The sequence below is a fragment of the Pimephales promelas genome, chromosome 7 (assembly GCF_988280905.1).
Source record: "Pimephales promelas chromosome 7, fPimPro1.hap1.1, whole genome shotgun sequence".
Classification (NCBI taxonomy): Eukaryota; Metazoa; Chordata; class Actinopteri; order Cypriniformes; family Leuciscidae; genus Pimephales; species Pimephales promelas.
Genome location: NC_142775.1, coordinates 39,800,815 through 39,822,540, shown reverse-complemented (window position 1 = coordinate 39,822,540; position 21,726 = coordinate 39,800,815). Strand labels below are relative to the sequence as shown.

Here is a 21,726-nt window from a genome sequence, read left to right as displayed (position 1 = left end):
AACACATTGGTAGATTATTTTGTTTGTTTTAAGCATAAACTTGCTTCATTATGACAAATTCTTTCAGAAAGCAATACTTTATATCTTCAATAATTTTGCTTCTCCAGAAAATCTATCTTGATTTAGGAATTTTTAGATATTTGTAGGCCTACACTTGAAAACAAGACTGAAATACTGAGGAAGAACTTCAATTTCGCTGAGTATTACTATGAATCTTTAAACTTTAAGTATTGGATAAAGCACTTTAAAAGGTGACTTGACTTGTGTGTGTGTGTGTATTTAGGTTTCAGGTCACGCCTTCATCATGAGAACATGCTGATGTCCTTGGAAATAAACATACTAAACGATTTTTATTTTTTTATTATTAATTATTAATTATTGACTCTACTGTATGCTGATATGATTATGTCCAAATGTGAGATCTCTGCTGTCTCATGTGTACGAGTATTTCATCAGAACTGATCATATGATGTACCTTTGAATCAAATATGTCCGTTTCTTTATCTCCAGGCATGAAATTATGCAAGATCAGTCAGTCTAAAAGGTGTCAACACTTCATATCTATTTTCATTTGTCTTTGACATTTGACCAGTCACTTCCACCTATAGCCGTCACACAACTGACGTAGATAGGCTACGTGTGTGCGACCATTTCTTATCAGACCACAACACAAGTTTAAGAGGATGTACGTTTTTTTTGCAGTGTTTTCTTCTGCTTCTTTGCTTCAAACTCTCCTTTTATTCTGCAAATCTTTCGACTTTTGCCTCCTTATTTCTCTACTCAGATCTTCATTCATAGGTGCGTGTGTGTGTGTGTGTGTGTGTGTGTGTGTGTGTGTGTGTGTGTGTGATCGTACAGCAGCAGCAGGAGAGGGTACTGCTTACTCTCTTCAAACTGTGGAGGGAAGCTGAGCTCGACTCTCAGTGCTGTGAACACACACATGAAACACACATCGTCACTTACAGCAAAAATCTGAATCCGAGCAAACCGCCCGAGGCTACACTCAGACTGAAGCGGCCCAATGCAGAGTTATGTTTTCACATATATTATCTGTTGAAACATGAACCACATGGGATCTGATTTGGGACACTTCAATATGTTTTGCAATGTGGTTTCAGTCTGAACAGAATTCGTGCTCAGTTTAAAGGCCTTGAACATTAACTACTGACGGTGACGGCCATGATGACGATGATCAGGAGGATGATGATTATGATTATTATGTGTTTTTGAAAAATGCCAGTTTTAGTTATGCTGTCTAAATACATACAGGTGAAACGCTTGTGCAAAAGTTCATTTATTTCATTAATTCAACTTAAAAGGTGAAACTAATATGTTATATAGACTCATTACATGCAAAGTGAGATATTTCAAGCATTTATTTGTTATAATTTTGATGATTATGGATTACATCTTATGAAAACCCCAAATTCAAAATTAGAATATTGTGAAAAGATTTTCATATCTGTTTCACTTTTATGTCTTTCTGTTGTATCCCGTAACAGTTCGCACAGTGATGATGGTGAAGATGACAGTGATGATGATTGCAGGTGATGATGATAGCAGTGATGATGAAGATAACGGTGATGATGATGATGAAGATGACGGTGATGATGATTGCAGGTGATGATGGCAGTGATGATGAAGATAACGGTGATGATGATTGCAGATGATGTTGGCAGTGATGATGAAGATAACGGTGATGATGATGAAGATGATTGTGATGATGATTGCAGGTGATGATGAAGATAACGGTGATGATGATGATGGTGATGATGAAGATGGCGGTGATGATGATTACAGGTGATGATGATAGCAGTGATGATGAAGATAACGGTGATAATGATGACGGTGATGATGAAGATGCCGTGATGATGATGATGGCAGTGATGATGAAGATAACGGTGATGATGATTGCAGGTGATGAAGATAATGGTGATGATGAAGACGGTGATGATGAAGACGGTGATGATGAAGATGACTGTGATGATGAAGATAACGGTGATGATGAAGATGGTGGTGATGATGATTGCAGGTGATGATGAAGATAACGGTGATGATGATGACGGTGATGATGAAGATGACGGTGATGATGATTGCAGGTGATGATGATGGCAGTGATGATGAAGATAACGGTGATGATGAAGATGGCGGTGATGATGATTGCAGGTGATGATGATAGCAGTGATGATGAAGATAACGGTGATGGTGATGATGAAGATGGCGGTGATGATGATTGCAGGTGATGATGATGGCAGTGATGATGACGGTGATGATGAAGATGACGGTGATGATGATTGCAGGTGATGATGATGGTGATGATGAAGATAACGGTGAAGATGGCGGTGATGATAAAGATAACTGTGATGATGAAGATGGCGGTGATGATGATGACAGTGATGATGATGACGACGGTGATGATGAAGATGGCGGTGATGATGATGATTGCATTGATAATGAAGATGGCGGTGATGATGAAGATAACGGTGATGATGATGACGGTGATGATGAAGATAGCGGTGATGATGACGGTGATAATGATGATGATGGCGGTGATGATGATGACGGTGAAGATGAAGATGGCAGTGATGATGAAGATGACTGTGATGATGATGATGATGTTGACTTCATACCCTGGTTGTTAATCTGTAAAGTCCTGATTTGTCTAACTGGACGTCGTTTCTTTCTGAATAATTCTCTGGTCTTCAGACAAGCATCTAGAGTCACATGATCTGCAGAGAGGGGGAGAAAGATAGCGAGACAACTGAAGATTCGGTCTGTTCTGATTTTTTTTAATGCAAAATTAAAACAATAACAGCTTCTCAGTGTTGGGAAATAATCGTGGTGTAAGTGAGATAATCCACGGCTAGCTGTGGATTAAACGATTTAAACACACTCTGCTTTAATCTCTTCCCTTTATTTTGGCGGATTATAGTTGGTGTGTATCTGCTGATAGTTTTCTCAAATGAAATGCTGAAGTGACACTCAGATGACGTTTATGTCCTCATATGGAGTCGGCAGACAGCAGTTGATTAAAAGAATCAAAAATTAAAATTAAGTGATAATTGACAAATGGGAAAATTAAAAAATGAGTTGACCCGCTCGCGCTCGCCTATATAATGCCAGTGAACCAATGATCATGTCCCATTTTATTAATTTAAGTGAACTGTGATGCTAATAGAGTTTCATGTACGTGAAAACAAAAAGCCAAGGTCAGATTTTTTGTTAAGAACTAGATCTGGTTTTGTGTGTGTGTGTGTGTGTGTGTGAGAGAGAGAGAGAATCAGTGTTTGTGTTTGACTCACCGCTCATGTCACTGAGAAGGTGCACAGTGGTTTGGGGGATTCCTGGACCTGAACATAAAATACAAATTATTTACAGAAATCTTCAGCCATTTTTGCTAACCAGAATGAGTCTGATACGTAAAGTCCAATGTGATGGTGTGAACTAGAGCTGCACGATCCTGATCCAAACACTGACGCTATCTTATTCCTCGGTTATTCTCTATCTATTCTCCAATCACACAGAACAACCAGAGAGAGCCGTTGTCATGTATAGATATGAAACCGCTTCACAAGAAGTTCCAGTATAATTTCTGTTACAACAATTCATATTTATGACAGAAGTACTGGGATAAAAGTTCATAGTTCGGATTTAAACAATGATGACTACGGTAGCGATCAAAATACAGTAAATCACCTTTTGACAGTTACTTGGCGCTTCAAATAAATTTATATCAATTACATCGTTACACCAGTAGGTGGCGACACGAGACTGTTAAAAAATGGATTCGTTCAAAAATAGGGAAGGGCAACGATTAATCGCGATTAATCGCATCCAAAATAAAAGTTTGTGTTTACATAATATATGTGTGTATAATTAATTTGTATATATAAATACCCACACATGCATGTATATATTTAAGAAATATGTGCATGTATATATTTTATATATATTTATTCACAATTAATATTACATATAAATATTTGATATATTAATAACACATTTTTCTTAAATATATACATGCATGTGTGGGTATTTATATATAGAAAATAATTATACACACTACACACACATATATTATATAAACACAAACTTTTATTTTGAAAGAGATTAATCGTTGCCCATCCCTATTCAAAAATGCAGATTCATACAGTATTGAAACATTTATGAGTGAGTCATTAAATCAAGTGATTAAAATTCAAATTCATTATTTTAAAATACACTTCTTGTCAGAATCTCTTAGTCTTGTAAATGACGTTATTTTGTTTATATTCAGAATCATCGGAAAATCATGATTTTTATTTTAAACAAAAAAATCTTGATGCTCAAATGTCTCCAGAATCGTGTGTGTGTGTGTGTGTGTGTGTGTGTGCAGGTCATTTACCCCTGCAGTTCAGCAGCACAGCTCGACCTTGTGGACTCAGTGAGGCTTCGTAGAATGAACAGTGAGGTTTAAACAAAGAACAGCTCAAGCACTCGCGATGGAACGGATCCACCGTGCTCACCCTGGAGGTCAAAGGTCACACTGCTGTAATGTAAGGCATTCAGGATGAATAAAAACAAAAGTGTGTGTAGATTCAGTGAGTCTGACCTGTACAGGTGCCTGTGACTGAACCCAGCCTCTGTACTGAGAAAATATCTGGAAGAAAACACACAACGTGTCAAACATTTAATAGGCTTGTGTGTGTGTGTGTGTGTGTGTGTGAACAAGTGACTCACACTGTATCCCTCTTTTCATCGTAGGTCAGGATCTCGGTGACCTCCCAGGTGCCTGAGGTCAGGTGACGCACGCTGACCTCTTCACCTTCAGGCTGAAAGCAGAAGAGGTAACACACACACATTTCAAAGACGTGATTTTTGGGGGGCTCTACTCTAAAGATCAAAATCCACCTTATTTTTCCCATATTTGACTCTTCCCAGTGCATGTTTTAAGTGTGTATGGTTTGTGCACTTTTATACCTGCTCTGACATCATGGCGAGGTGTCTGAAGGATCCTCGGTCTCCGCTTCTGAGTGGAGATGTCATGAGAAATGTTGCTCCATCTTTAGAGAAAACTGGTTTTTCATTCTGCACAAATCAGATGAGAGCGTCAGATTACTTCAACTAACGGGAAAAAATATGGCAACGTGTAAAGTGACGTAATCTTTACCTGTCTGTCAATCCATGTGTCTGATGTCATGACATGCTTCTGCAATGAGAGACCAAAACCAATGTTTATATGTGTTTGCGTCGTACACGTGCAGTATGTGTTTGTGTGTGCCATTCAGAATTGAATTAAGATGCCTTTTAATCAATCAATCAATCAATCAACGTTTATTTCTATAGCGCTTTACACAACCGTCAGGTATCCAAAGCGCTTCACATCATAAAAAGAATAAAACATAATAAAACAGCATATTATACAATAGATACATATAACAAAAAAGGAAAGAAAAAAGTCAACATAAATGGTATTAAAAGCCATTCTAAATAAGTGAGTTTATTTAGAAAACTCACTAAAAACTCACTCTAAATACGTAAGTTTATTCAGTGGGGTCACCTGACCCCACTTTTAAATTCCAATTCAGTTCCTTAATTGGAATTGAGGTAGCCAGTTGAAAAGTTAAATACAAGGAAGTAGAATTAAAATTAATTGAAATTATAATTAGGGCTGTCAAACGATTAATCGCGATTAATCACATCCAAAATAAAAGTTTGTGTTTACATAATATACTGTGTATAATTATTTTGTATATATATAAATACACACATGCATGTATATTTAAGAAAAAAAATATATTTATATATAAAATAATTATTTTATATAAAATTTAACATGAAAATATTTCTAAAATATATACATGCATGTATATTTAAGAAAACAAATATTATTTATATATAAAATATTTATATTTATATAAAAATTTAAATTGAAAATAACATGAAAATATTTCTTAAATATATATATGCATATGTGTGTGTATTTATATATATAAAATAATTATACACAGTGCACCCACATATATTATGTAAACACAAACTTTTATTTTGGATGTGATTAATCGCGATTAATCGCTTGACAGCCCTAATTTAAATCCTTGAATTTCCTTGAAAGGATAGACCAGGATGGAAGAGCACTTCATTTCCCATAATGCATCAGTGCTGCAGCTCTGTTGAGGCCAATTCAGTTCAGATTCTCTCTCATGAATGGTGTGTGTGAGAAACGCTCACCGCCACACATTTCCCCGTGTGTGTGTAGCACAGTGTGAGAATGGAGGCGTTCTGGGGACGGTTTAACCAGCGTACAGCGATACACTCGTCAGTCACCCACTGCACCATGCTGATGTAGAGCTCGCTGCGCACACACACACACACACACACACACACAATAGCCTGTAATCTCAAACATTATGAACATCTGAAGGCTTAGAAATGGAAAAGTATTTTTTAAAGAGGACCTGTTAAACTCTTTTAATGTTGTTTTTGGGCTCTACTTGAACAGGTTTTGAATGTGGATAATTTCATAAAAGATACAAAGATACAAAAACAAGTGTGTGTGGTACCTTCTCTGTAAGCTGTCAGGAGTTGTGTGTGTGTGTGTGTGCGGTACCTTCTCTGTAAGCTGTCAGGAGTTGTGTGTGTGTGTGGTACCTTCTCTGTAAGCTGACGGGAGGCAGGAGTTGTGTAGTGTGTGTGGATCCGTTCACACTGACCACATTCAGTGTCACTTCAGGATTTGCCTGTCCAGCCTGTTGCACACAGTGAGTGAAATGAAGTGAAATCCTGAGTTCTGTTGTCTTGTGTCTTTCTTCAATCGGAAAGAAATGAAGGTTTTTGAGGAAAACACTCCAGGATGTTTCTTCATATAGTGACTTTAATGGGGTCCAACGGGTCGAAGGTCCAGATGTGAGTTTCAGTGCGGATCACACGATCCAGCCAAGGAATAAGAGTCTGATCTAGACAAACCAGCACACATTTTGAAGAAAAAAAGTATTATGCTCATAATATGCTCATCTTGCACTAGCTGTGATGCGACACACATTATGTAATCACACTGAAGTAGTTCACTTTAAAAAAAAAAAAAACTTTTGCTGATAATTTCCTCACCCCCATGTCATCCAAGATGTCCATGTCTTTCTTTCTTCAGTCGAAAAGAAATTAAGGTTTTTGATGAAAACATTCCAGGATTTTCTCCATATAGTGGACTTCAATGGGGTCCAAACGGTTCAAGGTTTAAATGAGAGTTTCAGTGCAGCTTCAAAGGGCTTTAAACGACACCAGACGATGAATAAGGGTCTTATCAAGGGCCCTTTGAGTCATGACACAAAAAAAGATTTGTTCATTTTGATGAACGAGTTTGAACAGGAGAGTCACAAGCGTGCATCACAGAACAGAGCAAGGCGAGCATTTGAGCTTATAAAACTTAAAAATTTGTATTTATTTTTTAAATGAGTGATAGTTTCACTAGATAAGTCCCTTATTCATCGTCTGGAAACGTTAAAGCCCTTTGAAGTTGCATTGAAACTCCCATTTGGACCTTGAACCGTTTGGTCCCCATTGAAGTCCATTATATGGAGAAAATCCTGGAATGTTTTCATCAAAAACCTTAATTTCTTTTCGACTGAAGAAAGAAAGACATGGACATCTTGGATGACATGGGGGTGAGTAAATTATCAGCTAAAGTTTTTTTTAAAGTGAAAAAATTTAGATAAATAAATGTAAAACAACGATATATCGGACGATTTTGAAGCTGGAGGAGAAAATGAGATGGAGTTTTTCGCCCTACTCTACATTTCTGAACAGGAACACCTGTGACCTTTCACCCTGATCACGTAATGTGTGGCGCATCACAGCGAGTGTGAGACCAGTATTTGTAGTTAAAAAGTATATAAATGTTTATTGTTGTTATAAATGTCTGCTGGTTTGTCTAGATCAGACTCTTATTCCTCAGCTGGATCTTGCCGAGTCTTTGGCTGCACTGAAACTCGACCCTTTGGACCCCATTGAAGTCACTATATGGAGTCACTCAAAAAACCTTCATTTCTTTTCCACTGAAGAAAGATATGAATATCTTGGATGACGTGGGGGAGAGTAAATTATCAAGCTATAGTAAGATGCGTATTACTATAGCAGACGGATGTGCGGCTAACCTTCGGGTACGGATACCGATGTCCACGAGGATAAAGCGTCCCTGTGAAACGTGGAAGCTGCTCTTTGGGGACAAGAGTGTCATTGATGGTGAGAAATGCCAGACTGGATCCTGATGGAGACCACCAGTGAGCGCATGAAGAATGCAGGACCTCCTCTAACAGCCAATCAGAGACAGATTCAAACAGGTCAAATTATTTTATATACATAAGCAATAAGGTAACGTTACGAGAGGCTGTGCTGTATCGTGAAGAAGTAACGGCTGAAGGGCGTTGTTGTTAGGCGCGACGCGAAGCCCTTTAGCCTTGACGTCATTACTGACGTGGCGGCCATGTTGGAGGCTTACGCGCATGTAAACATACAGCAGCAAGTCGAACGAGAAGAAGCAGCAGAGTTGGGATAAAGAAAAGAAAAAAATATGTTAAAATCCCTGAAAGGTTGTGGAATTTACCGGGATATGTTAAATAGGGAAGCCAGTGACCGGCATGTGGACTAAACCGGCACTTTTAACGGTTTGGATCCATATGAAATTTCTAACAAAGAGTCGGCAAACAGTGGGAACAGGGTAATCCGGACAGATACGTTACCTGTCAACCCTCACGTGTTTTTCCGGGTTTCTCACGTACTTTTTCACGATCTCTTTTCCCGCTGTCTTCCCGTTTTATTTTATTCCTGTAAAATATCCCATATTAATATCCCATATTCTCATAACATTAACCCTTTAATCGGACCTGTCAGTCTCTGTTGTCCTGTTGCTAAACTATTCACGATACAGCACTCGCCTCGACTACCTTATTGCCTTTATAAAACGGTTGCTACACAATATTAAAGTAAAAAACAATGTATTAGTGCAACTTTCTTGAAGTAAAATCACTAAAAGCCTTCCTTCCGCTAGAAAAAAATAGTCCCTGAGCGTGAACCGCAACAACGTTCCAATGTGTAAAATGCACGAAAGCTCAAATAAAAACAACATTGAACCGCAGTGTTGCGCAGCGATCATAGACTGTCATAGCCGTGTTTTATCGTGAATAAAGCAGAGCTCTTGACCAATGAGAATCAAGGACTCGAACTAAGTTAACCGTTTTATAAACAATAATACGCAGCGGCTTGGCTCGTGTTGTTCATAATCCCAGATAGCACAAGGGTATTTGATCTCCTATTTACATCTGGAAGACGTATTTTAAAGAGTGTTTGCTCATCTGCAAGACGTCTATAGGACGTTTCCTGTCAGATATCAAATTTTATAAGACGTTTATAAGATGTCAGTTAGTTTAACATGCATTCTAAATCTAAACGTCTATTTGACATCTGCAGACGTCTTGCAGATGAGCAAACACTCTTTAAAATATGTCTTCCAGATGTAAATAGGAGATCAAACAGCCTTGTGCTATCTGGGATAGGGCTGTTCGATTCCGGATTTTTTGGAATCGATTCCGATTCCTGGTTCTGGAATCGAAAAGAATCGATTCCTCAGTTGTTGTTTTTTTTAACCGTCTTACCGTTCCACACAGTGACAAACTTTCTACTTCGGGCGTGACAAAGCGACCGTTGCGAATCCAGTTGTCCTTCCTATTAGACTATTGCGTGTGCTGCATGGTCATAAATATAACGAGGCATTTACTTCCAGGCATGAAAATGAGTCTGGGGTGAAATAGGTTAAGGATATTACTAGGGGGGTCCGGTGGCATGCTCCCCCGTGAGAAAATTTTAAATATTCCATATTTTAAAGCATCAATCTGATGCATTTTGAGATGCATTTTTTTTGACGTGATTGTGTTGACAAATGAAATCGGTGACAGGCCGCGGTTAGTGTTAAAAAAAAAAAATCTTAAAGGAGGAGTCGATTCCCCTTAATGGAATCGATTCCAACCTTTGGAATCGACTCTCAATTCCTAACGCCTCGGAATCGATTCTTTTTGGAATCGATTCCCAGCCCTAGTTCATAACAGCGTGATGATGGTGTGTTACCCTCATAAAGCCAGTCAGTTATTCCATTAAATATGAGGCCATCTTGCCCCGATGACGTCAGTCTTAGAGAACTGCTCTTCACTTCTGGCTGATAGTAGATGTTATTCTCAAATATGTATACCTGAAACAGAGAGAGAACGAGAAAGAGAGAAGGCTTGAGTCACTAATGAGGACTTATTATGCCCTTTTTCAAAGTCTAGTTCTGTACTAGAACAGGTTTTCCTGCTTGAATGTTGATTATTTCCCTCATATTCTCCATTGTTGCGGCTCCTCTTTCCCCAGTCTGTCAGTAACGCTCTGTTTACTTCCTGTCTCTATGAAGCCCCTCCTTCTGTATTTTTAATGTAAAAGTCTAGTCTGACTATAGGCTGCACAATATAAATGTTAACTGTAAACTTTGCGTTATAAGTGGTTTTGTTTGGTCTAACTCTAGCATATGACCGATGAGCCCAATATTAATATTATACCCGTTTAGATGAATGGTTAAGGGTTTATGAAACCCAAATGACACATATAGGACTAGTAATATTCAAAGCGTTGTGTGTTTCAAGCCTTTTCCATGTGTTTGTCCAGCATGTCCTCAGTCCAGTGTTTTGTGAATCGTTTTACATTTGGCTCCATTCATTTTAAAGATGCCGATTTTTTTCCCCCCGATTCCCAGTTCCCAAAACCAACAGGTTGAGTCCCAGTTTTAGTTTTCACTCTGACCGCAATTTGACTGAAATACTGTCAGTGACTTCAGTGTAGCCTAAATACATATTCCACCTTTACCGTTGCTTCTTACAAGACTGCAGCTACTTTTAACCTTTTAACATGATATTTTCAATTTTTTATAGCTCTCCTGCACATATAAAATTTTCATGTGTGCTCAGTGCACTGCACTATATATACTGTATATATATATATATATATATATATATATATATATATATATATATATGAAGAGTTCAGATGCAAAAGCCTCTAAGTGCCATTTGAAATTTTCTTCTAGAATGATGATTTTTATCAAGCTTGTATATTTAAGTTCAGTGATTTCACTTTAATGGCAATGATAATTACCTATTAATTGTTATTTAAGTAAAATTACTGAACTTAAATATACAAGTTTGATAAAAATCATCATTCAAGAAGAAATTTTCAAATGGCATTTAGAGGCTTTTGCATCTGAACTCTTCATATATACATGTCCAATTAAGGCTCTTTCAGTTTGATCTGTTTCACATCAGCTTATAAAATCGCAATGCTTGTTAGTGCTTGTTTTGTGCTGGTCGAGTCAGTGGACCAACATAGCTAACATAACCAGCTAACATCACATAACCAGCAGTGTGTTTCTGGTGAAGTTGCTTGACCATAGATGATACGCCTGGTAGACAACCTGCACTTTTCAACAGAGTTGTAGTGCAACACAGACACACAAATACTTGTGAATAATGGTTTTCCTGGTGTTTGTATTCCAGTTTTGTAAACTACACCACCACTAGGATACATGAGCCGTTGATAGTGCTGTGGTGTGATGTTGTGTGTCTGTGTGTTTTACCCCCCAGTTTTTGTGTTTGTTGTGTGTCTGTGTGTGTTACTCACAGTGGTGGAATGTAACGAAGTACAAATACTTTGTTACTTTACTTAAGTACATTTTTCACGTATAATAGTGCATACTTTTTACTTTTACTTCGTTACATTTTCCAGCAATTATTATACTTTCTACTCCACTACATTTCTACAACTTCTGTTACATTTTCATTACATTTTCTGATCAGTTTTTCCCCTGCCAAAACGTAATCTGACCGTCCGTCCGTTGCACGTTTGTCTCACCAGTGACGTTTGGTTGCCATAACATCAACTAAATGCGTCTCGCACGCAGTGTGTTTATCGTGCAATTTATACGCGAAAATTTGTTTTTACGTGCATAGGAAACACACCGTGTGTAATATACGTTTGGTTAGGTTATGGCAAGCCAAGAGGTTCAGAATTACACCATAAATTAATCGCGTTTACTGCCAAACATAGTTATTAATATATAGTAAGGATAAGCATGATGTGTATATTGCCTAATTGCAAGCTTGTTTCAGAAATGGTGACAACAATTTTTTTTTTCCATAATTATTAAACGTCATTATAGGAGTATTAGGTTGAATGAGTTAGAATTAAATGTTTTATTAATCATTAGAAAGAAATAGACATTTAGATAATTATTATGCAAGTACTTTTAGTTTTAATAGTTAAAGTACATTTAAAATCAGGTACTTTTTACTCAAGTATGATTGTCATTGTGTTACTTCTACTTTTACTAAAGTAAATATTTATCTGGTTATTTGTAGTTTTACTTAAGTACTGAGATTCAGTACTTCCTCCACCACTGGTTACTCACCAGTTGTTGTGTTTGTTGTGTGTGTGTGTGTGTGTGTGTGTGTGTGTTACTCACCAGTTGTTGTCCGTGATTCCCCCATGATGCAAACTGTAGAACACAATCAGAGACCTCCGGAGGATTCAGTTCATGCACTTCACTGCACACACACACACACACACACTTATGCACATTACGTGTCTGTATAGTCAAGTCAGCTCATTTTTAAAGCGTTGTACAAATACCGTGTTTGTAAGTTGTAGATCAAGTAAGACGCCAGGTAGGAGTATCGATACACCTACAAAAACACAAGACAAAATGGAATAAGTCAAAAAATTAAAAAAAAGCTGCACAAAATATTTATGTAGATGCTGAACAGACTGCTAAAAATTATAAAATTACTAAACATTCTTAAATCAAGATGCGTTACTTGAAGCAAAATGAAAGACTTAACTTTAACACTGAAGATGTTAAATCTTGTTTACTGAAAAAATGAAGTCAAAATGAAGTGAGTTTTGATTAAAACAAGAACAAATATCATTAACACTTTATCTATAATGCATTAAATCTGTTGAAATTGAAATTGCTCGGTTATTTGTCACGTGCATTATACTTTCTAAAGGCGCAACAATGAATATGCATTATAATGTATTATAATTATTCACGAGATCATACATAAGGTGCATTAAAAATCCACAATAAATGCATTAATTACATTTATAATGCATCATTTAAAAAGGGTTCAACAAGTGCAAATTGGGTCAGAAAAATAATCTTCTTTTCCCTTCTTGAATCAAGTTTATTTTTCTGACCCCATTGGCACATATTTTTACTTGTTTTAAGCAAAAACTTGATTCTGATCATTTTTTTTTCAGTCTTTTTGCTTCTCTAGTAAATGTGTCTTTATTTAAAGCTACACTGTGTAACTCTTTTAGTTTATTCTTAGCTAAAACACAAAAATATATGTGCTCATTAATGTATATTTAGTTCGTTCAAGTAATAAAGTATTCTCGTGAGTGTATAATATGCCATTGAAAATACATACGGGTAAGGGGTTCGCCATGTTGCTCCTCCATCTTGAAAGTACATTAGCCAAAGAGGGACATAAGCTTCGCCTTTCGCGTTTACGTTTGAGTTAACACTCATGGACGAGGTCAAACCGGAAGCCATGTTAATCTTGGACTACATTGGCCACCGTAGGAGTTAAAACGAAATCAGAATTAAGAGGAATATTAGAGAAACTAATATTCACTGGATGGTCATATACCTTTTCACCACTAGATGGGAGTAAAAATCACACAGTGTAGCTTTAAGAATGTTTAGATATTTGTAGCCTACTGGACAACAAGACAGAAACAAACCTCGTTTGCAGTGCATGACTATAATTCATGAAGCTGTTTTGCTTGATTAGACCTGTTATTTATTATAATAAAAGCTCCTGAGAATCATCGTGACCTCTGACCTTTCTGACATCGTACGCCAGTAACACGTAGTTGAGGTCTGGTGACACGGAAAGCTTGGAGGCCTTGAACACCGCCTGTGTGAAAAACTCTGGTTAGAAGTGATCATACACTATTCAGATCTAATGTTAGATGGGTTTCCTTCAACAATCGATATTATGATGAGGTAGTGTGAGTTTAACAAATAATTGTTAAAAAAAATGAGGGGTATGCATAAGACTGACATGACACCTTCATAATCTCGACATATGCATGTTTATGACAACTGGCATTAAGTGTCATTCGCTCAATTATGACATTATTAATGCAAATACATTGTCTCGAGATATAAACCAATACATCATAACCATGACATAGCAGTTTAATGATCAAACTTAAGAAACCACTTAGTTTTATTGGTTAACATTGCATTAACCCCTTAACTGTCACTTGCCTGTATACGGGCAACCTAACTTTACTATATTACTGTTCAATCCTAATCTAGTCGTGACAAACTTTTTTCTTACAAATTATGAATGATCAGTAATATATGAAAGAGTGCGCCTCAAAAAATCGACGACATTACAGGAGTTTCTGACCTTTGTCACAAAAAGTCGACGCACACACTTTTAATAATTGAAACTTTGGTTTTTAGTGCTAAAAGTTCATTATAAAACATAATTCGTATTTGTCAATAAAAAAAGATAAAATTATATTTTAAAAAGTAAGGTAAGAAGTCCTCTAAAAATTATAATATATATATATATATATATACTGTATATATATATATTTTATTATTATTATATCACATATTTTAGTAGTTCTCATAAATTAGGTATCATTTGAAAGCTTACGAACTCAGAATTCATCCTGTGAAAACCGTTTTGAAATTGGATGTTGCGTTACCATAGAAACGGTATTTTTTTATTAGGCCCCGCCCCTTTTGGGCATCATCTTTCATAATTTATTATGAAAACCTTTTCTAATCTTGACAAAACACATATTGTCCGAAAGGTCTGAGTCTCAATGTTCCATATTTAGTGACAGAAGTGATATTTGGATAGAAATGTATTAATTTGTTATGGCAGAATGCATACAATTAAATTCAATGGAATAAAATGGCACCCGGTGGCTATTTTTGGTACTACGCCTAAACAAAATCGCATGGGAACTTCAATTTTTGTGATATCAACTTCAAATTTGTATATATAGCTTTCATTTTATAGCAAAACATTTTGTAAAATTAAAAACATATATTAATAAAGTATATTTGATTTACTGTAGCTTATAACTTCCATAACTTTTTCATAGTTTAATTTTTTGAAGTGTGTTCAATTTAGTAATAATCTGCTGATTGTTTTCTTTAAAACAAGTCCACATCCCAAAGCATTCTTGAATTACAACCATTTAATGGTTTTAATGTCAATTATCAAAAAGGGGGGTGACAGGTAAAGGGTCAAACTGGCATGTGTTTGGCTTTGACATTGGCTGTCGTGAAGCCATTCCTCAAAGCTCAATGATAACTTTCGTTAACTTTACAATAAGTCAATCCACTTCACCAGATATTTATTTTTAGATCAAATTCTAAAGATGGCTGCACACGTGTCTACTTGAGTTTGTGGGTTTTGAAAGACGTTTTCAAAGCTGATTACATTGTTCTCATGTGAAGTATTTGTTTCCACGACTCACAAATGTGCTGTTCGTCATCATGACCTCGGTCTGATTGCTCTCCATGTTCAGCATCTTCAGATCTCCGTCTCGGTCCCTGTAGACGAGCCGATAATCTGAAGGAGAAACATATTCACACAGTCCGACACTATTCATATTCAACAGTTGATTGTATTAAAGCTACACTGTGTAACTCTTTTAGTTTATTTTTAGCTAAAAACACTTAGTTCTTTCAAAAATATATGTGCTCATTAATGTATATTTAGTTCGTTCAAGTAATAAAGTATTCTCGTGAGTGTATAATATGCCATTGAAAATACATACGGGTAAGGGGTTCGCCATGTTGCTCCTCCATCTTGAAAGTACATTAGCCAAAGAGGGACATAAGCTTCGCCTTTCACGTTTACGTTTGAGTTAACACTCATGGACGAGGTCGAACCGGAAGCCATGTTAATCTTGGACTACATTGGCCACCGTAGGAGTTAAAACAAAATCGGAATTGAGAGGAACAGAAACTAATTTTCACTAAATGGTCATATACCTTTTCACCACTAGATGGGGTTAAAAATCACACAGTGTAGCTTTAAAGAGCTCCTGTTGTGCTTTTGTTCATGTTTAAGACGTGGTGTGTCTTAAAGCGTATTAAAAACACCAAATACACATGGATAAAAACTGCATATTCACCACAGGGGGACTTAAAATAACTCATACTCAGAATAAAGGGGCGGGGCCTGGTTGAGTTAGTTAGTAGTGTTTTAAACTGGCAGTTATGGGAAGGGGCGGGGCATTTCCCAAACGCACTCGAAGCGCTCGACTAATCACAACACACTGATCCAGCCGACCAATCAGAGCACAGTGTGCTATTCAGAAGGAGGGGCTTCATAGAGACAGGAAGTAAATGGAGCGTTACTGACAGACTGGGAAGAGAGGAGCCGCAACAATGGAGAATATGAGGAGAGTAATCAACATTCAACCAGGAAAACCTGTTAGCACAGCCTGAACACTAAATCAAGGGCATAATAGGTCACATTTAAAGAGCCTACATGTGTGTTTACAGCCGTGTGTGTCTATTTGACAGGTCTTGTTTCGTCCGACACAAGAGAGATAGAGATTGAGAATGTGATCTTTCTCACCTGAAACCCACTGAGCTTCGAGATCCTGATCCTGCAGCTCACTGGAGAAAAGGTCATCCAGGGTCAGACAGGATCCCAGAGTGTGGTGAGCATCACCTAACACACACACACACTCTAACATGAGCATGTTCAAGATAGTGGAATGTGTTCGTCGTGTGTGCGTGTGTGTGTGTGTGTGTAGGTTTAGGGGTAGGGTTTGTGTAAGTGGAAAGAATATACAATATTTACAGTATAAAAATCATTACATCTATGCAATTTTCCCATCTAGATAAGTAAAAGCACCATCATGGTAACACACATGAAATTAAAAAAATTTAACAACATTAAATGTAACATAAAACACTAATGTGCATAACTGATTAGAAAAAAAACAATAAAACTATGAACTATAGTTATTTCAACAAAAATACATCAAATGTGAAGCGTCACACAGGGATTTTTGGGAATGTCAATTTACGGTTTTTCATTGTAAATTATACAATGATTTGTTCTTTTTCACTTTCAAAAAACGTGCGTGTGTGCATGTGTGTGTGTACAAATATATTAACATTCTTAAATTAAGATTTACTTGAGTGGAGTAAGAAAAATGATCTTGTTTCCCCTTCGAATTGCATTTATTTTTTTGAGCCGCTAGGCAGAGATTTCTTTCTTGTTTTAGGCATAAACTCACTTAATTTTGATTCATTTTTCAGAAAAGAAACTTAATGATTTAGGAATGATTTAAGAATGTTTAGATATTAGTCCTGGAAAACGAGTCAGAAACACTGAGGAAGAACATCTTTCTTTTTTTTACAGTGCAATTTGTCAGACATTTGTCCGGTTGTGTGTAGGACTAATTTCTTCATTTTTTCATTATTTTAAACATCGTTTCGCTTGGTCAGTGTCGGATATTTGGTTGTAAGAACCGGTAAATACCTGAAATAATTTGGCGAAGTGATACATGAAAGTGTAATGCGGTCAAACCTGCCTGGAACTACTTTAGCTGCGTGTTTACAGACCGTTCATAAACCAATCAGAATTAAGCATTCTCAACCATGTGATATAACACTGATTACTTTTTTTCATTTTCAAGCTTAAATGTGAAATTAGGCATGAAAATGGGAATGAATGTTTATTGGCAGTGAAACACACAGACCTGTAGACAGCAGGAAGATGGACAGACCGATCAACGACAGCACAAACGCAATGACCAAAAGTGAGATTCCCACACCCTTCCAGTTCATTTCAGACGACATACTTCCCACATCCTGCAGAGAGAGACATAATTCAACATTATTATTAGATTAAAGTTTAAATAATACATTCATCTTTCATCAGAACGTATAGGGCTGACCATGAGCCATTGACCCTGTTTACTTGCACAAGGATATTCCAATACTAATCAAAATATTAGTAAGCTTTATATAAACACATTAATAACCGTAACCAGACTAAGCCTCACTGCAAAAAATAAACCGTAAATTTTAAGGTAAAAAACTTTATACCGTTAAAAATACGGTAGGAACGTTAATGGTTTTACAGAGTTAACTTAAAATTTACAGTAATAAACCGTATTTTATTTTCTGATAAAATATTGATTTACCAACTTATTGACGTATTGATATCTGTTTTAGACCATTGTAATACACTGACAACCAACAATCATCACGGCAGTGATGAGTTACATGAGCAATCACAGCTCATCACAAGCACTCTTAGAAGAAATGGTTCTATTTAGAACCAGAAATGGTTCCATCCCCCGCTTCATATATGGAACTCCAAAATGCTTCTATATAGAGCCATTTTTTTTTGGTAAAAGGTTCTATTGGCCCCAGAGTTCTATATAGAACCCAGAGGAACCTTTTTTTAAGAGTGTATAGAACCTTTTAGGGGTTCCAAATACATAGCGCTGATAGAACCTTTTAAGGTTCTATATAGAACCTTTTCTTCTAAGAGTGAGTGAATACTTATATAACGCAATACTTAATTAAAGAAGCTGCACAGTGTCATTCACACAAACATTAAGCACCATCATGGTAACACACATGAAACAAAAAAAATGCAATAAACATTAATTTAACAACATTAAATGTAACATAAAACCCCAATGTACAAAAAAACAATAAAACTATGAGGAACCATTTCAACAAAAATACAAAAAATGTGAAGTGTCACACAGGGAATTTTGGGAATGTCAATATGCGGTTTTTCACTGTAAATTATACAATGATTTTGTTCTTTTTCACTTTCAAAAACTGTAAATTTAATGATATTTTACTGTAAAATTATATCACAGTTATTTACCGTGTATAGTACGGAAACTTTCTGTTAACCAATTAACAGTTTTGCACTGTAGCATTTTTACAGTATTTTTATGTAAGTTTTCCAGTAACAAGAAGTCTGAATAAGACTAGCTATGTTGATCAGAATTATTTGTGGAGTTTACAGCTTATTCAAGATCCACCGTGATCCGTTTCTGCGGGTCTTTAAAAAAAGTCTCAATTCTCGCTTTAAATCAGAGCAGATTCTGGCGTTAAAATCCTCTGTATTTTTGTTTTGTAGTTTTCCCAGACAAATATCTGAACATCCTAAGATCAAAATGCATTTACTTGAGATGCAAAACGTGTAGTCTTGTTTTTGGACTTTGTTTTGGGCGCTTCGATGAGGTATAACACAGTTTTCCTTTGAATTAAGTAAAAAAAAAATATATGACTAAGCCCATTTGCAGATATTTGTTGTTTTATTTTAATCTCTGTTTTCTATTTTAATCATTTTTTCATCTGCATGTCATTTTGTTCAATTCAGTTTATTCCTTAATTTCTTCATTTGAAAGTCTTAGTTCTACCTAAAACCTGCAGAAACCCCGTTAATTAGAAATGAATCATCAAAATGATTATTTACTAAAACTGTGAGAGTGTTTCACTTGAAAGCACTTTCACTGTCCCAGAAAAATGTGTGTGTGAATGTGTGTGTTTTCGACTGAATCTGATTGACTTTGTTCTATTTTTATTGCGTACTGAACACTATTTGTTTATTGAAATGACAACCCTGTACAGTTTTGTCTCTGTCTTGGATTCTGTCAGAATGAGTCAAATTTGGATTAAAGTGTCTCATAAACTTACACAAATGTTAGTCTGATAAACAAACACAAATGTAACGTTATCTGGAAGCAGACCTACTCATATAAACCAAAAGTCAAAATCAGTTGTAGGATTTAGGGCACTAGGACCATGTTAAGACATTTGAGTATGAGTACTGATGATTATGTCATCATTGTGTTATATAACTTGTCTGTGTTTATTAGTGTATGTAGGGTTAGGGTTATATATATAACCCTAAACCTACTAAAATAGGTCTGAAATTAACGAGATTGAACACATTTTTTTTCTGTGATTTATCGTGATTAAAAACATTAAATTGCGTTAAATATTTTAAATATTGCATGCGATCCTATATTCTGTGAAATTAAAGTCCCCCTGTAGCCTGTAGTCAACCATTTTATCACTTAAAACTCATATTTGATCACCAAAATGACATATTTCAAAAAAAACTTCATGCCTTAAAATATCTCTCATTTAGTATGCGCGGTTCTATGAATATGCAAATGAGCCCCGCCTCCACTCACTCCCTCACTCAGAAATCCACTGGTTGACGATCACACGTTGATCTGATTGGTTACAAGGTTGTTTGTGAGACTGTCTTTGGTTCACTGCAGTTTTAAGGAGGAAATACTCAGCAATGCTGTCCACTTATCAACTTACACACGGCGTGTGTTAAAGCGAATTAAAAACACCACATACACACACAAACAACATTAAAAACTGGATATTCACCTCACACTCTAAAAAAATTCTGGGTTGTTTTAAGTCAATTTTGGGTCAAATATGGACAAACTCAAACGTTTAAAAATGTAATTAAAAATATGTAACCCAATGGCTGGGTTTGTCCATATTTGGGTCAAATCAACCCAGCAATTTTTAGAGTGTGATTTCTGAAGGATCATGTGACACCGAAGACTGGAGTAATGATGCTTTGATCACAATATATTAACAGTTATTGTAAAAATTCATTTAAAATTAAAGCTGCAAGCAGCAATTATCGGTGTTCAAGCAGTTCAGGCCTTTAAGCACAAAAGCATAGAAAAGCATTCAATTTTATTTAACATGCATTTATCCACGGACATAATAGATGTAAAACACCATTTACAATCAATACAGGCAATTTAACATTGGAAATGCATGGTTTTAAAGCTTTTTAACAGTTATAGTGCCACCTATGGTCCGATCTCCATGAAACTGTGCATGCTTCTTCGGCATGTTATGAGACATATGATATGCTCATCAATTTTTGTGAAAATTTTGAGTTTTCCTTTAGGATTTATATGATTTTGGGTGCATTTTGTCCCATCCCTTTTGTAAACGACCCTGTTATAGCCAATCAAAAGCAAAAGTTCTACTTTTTTTTTTCGATAATTAATTATCTAGAGAGTCCAGAGTGTTAGGCCACATGCTCATCGATTTTTGTGAAGTTGTGACTTTTTGGGGGGGATTTACAGGCTTTTGCCGGAATTTTGCCACAGACCACTATCTAAATTACCCTGTTACAGCCAACATAATGCAAAATTTCAACTTTTTTTCGATAATTATTGATCTAGAGAGTCCAGAGAATAGGCCTAGACTGGTTTGGTCCCGATTGGGCAAAAAACCAGGGACTAAGTTGAACGGTCTAGTTATAAGCAATTTAGTACTTTTGGTTGCTGTAGCGCCACCTATGGGCCAATCGGGCTCATACTCTGATCACTTCTTCACAATTTGAGGCCCTACCATCTGACAAAGTTTCAGAGCTTAACCCTTAATGTTTGGGCTGCACGATGCATTTTAGGGGATTTTTTTTTCTCTCTAGCAAATACAATAGGTTTTCAACACTTCGTGCTTGAACACCTAATAAAATGCAGCATTGGTAAGCAGAAGAGACTTCTTTCAAGGCATTATAAATCAGAACTTGTGAGCGGTATGATCACTATCTCTGCATGTTAGCTTGTCACCATGTTTAGTTTTAAGATCCACAT

At 36.3% G+C, this 21,726-nt stretch overlaps 1 protein-coding gene and 2 long non-coding RNA genes across 3 annotated transcripts in view; 2 read left to right on the top strand and 1 right to left on the bottom strand.

Annotated features, from left to right (window-relative positions):
* Positions 1-21,726, bottom strand: part of LOC120487261 (inactive dipeptidyl peptidase 10) — a 31,612-nt gene that overhangs the window by 7,448 nt on the left and 2,438 nt on the right. Inside the window, exons 2-19 of the mRNA XM_039683559.2 lie at positions 17,815-17,926; positions 16,680-16,775; positions 15,568-15,662; positions 13,902-13,976; positions 12,685-12,737; positions 12,518-12,599; positions 10,096-10,216; positions 8,130-8,284; positions 6,631-6,728; positions 6,211-6,334; positions 5,150-5,188; positions 4,960-5,067; positions 4,720-4,811; positions 4,592-4,639; positions 4,385-4,506; positions 3,303-3,350; positions 2,631-2,729; positions 857-926 (exon numbers count right to left, since the gene is read on the bottom strand). Coding sequence (XP_039539493.2) covers positions 857-926; positions 2,631-2,729; positions 3,303-3,350; positions 4,385-4,506; positions 4,592-4,639; positions 4,720-4,811; positions 4,960-5,067; positions 5,150-5,188; positions 6,211-6,334; positions 6,631-6,728; positions 8,130-8,284; positions 10,096-10,216; positions 12,518-12,599; positions 12,685-12,737; positions 13,902-13,976; positions 15,568-15,662; positions 16,680-16,775; positions 17,815-17,926 — 1,637 coding nt within the window. The remainder of the gene's footprint in view (positions 1-856; positions 927-2,630; positions 2,730-3,302; positions 3,351-4,384; positions 4,507-4,591; positions 4,640-4,719; positions 4,812-4,959; positions 5,068-5,149; positions 5,189-6,210; positions 6,335-6,630; positions 6,729-8,129; positions 8,285-10,095; positions 10,217-12,517; positions 12,600-12,684; positions 12,738-13,901; positions 13,977-15,567; positions 15,663-16,679; positions 16,776-17,814; positions 17,927-21,726) is intronic.
* LOC148978405 (uncharacterized) lies at positions 1,716-2,637 on the top strand. Its single transcript, XR_016169354.1, has 2 exons — positions 1,716-2,083; positions 2,167-2,637. It is a non-coding gene; the product is annotated as an uncharacterized LOC148978405 (long non-coding RNA).
* Positions 4,401-7,994, top strand: LOC120487263 (uncharacterized). The gene is made up of 3 exons (XR_016169355.1): positions 4,401-4,535; positions 4,744-4,826; positions 7,911-7,994. It is a non-coding gene; the product is annotated as an uncharacterized LOC120487263 (long non-coding RNA).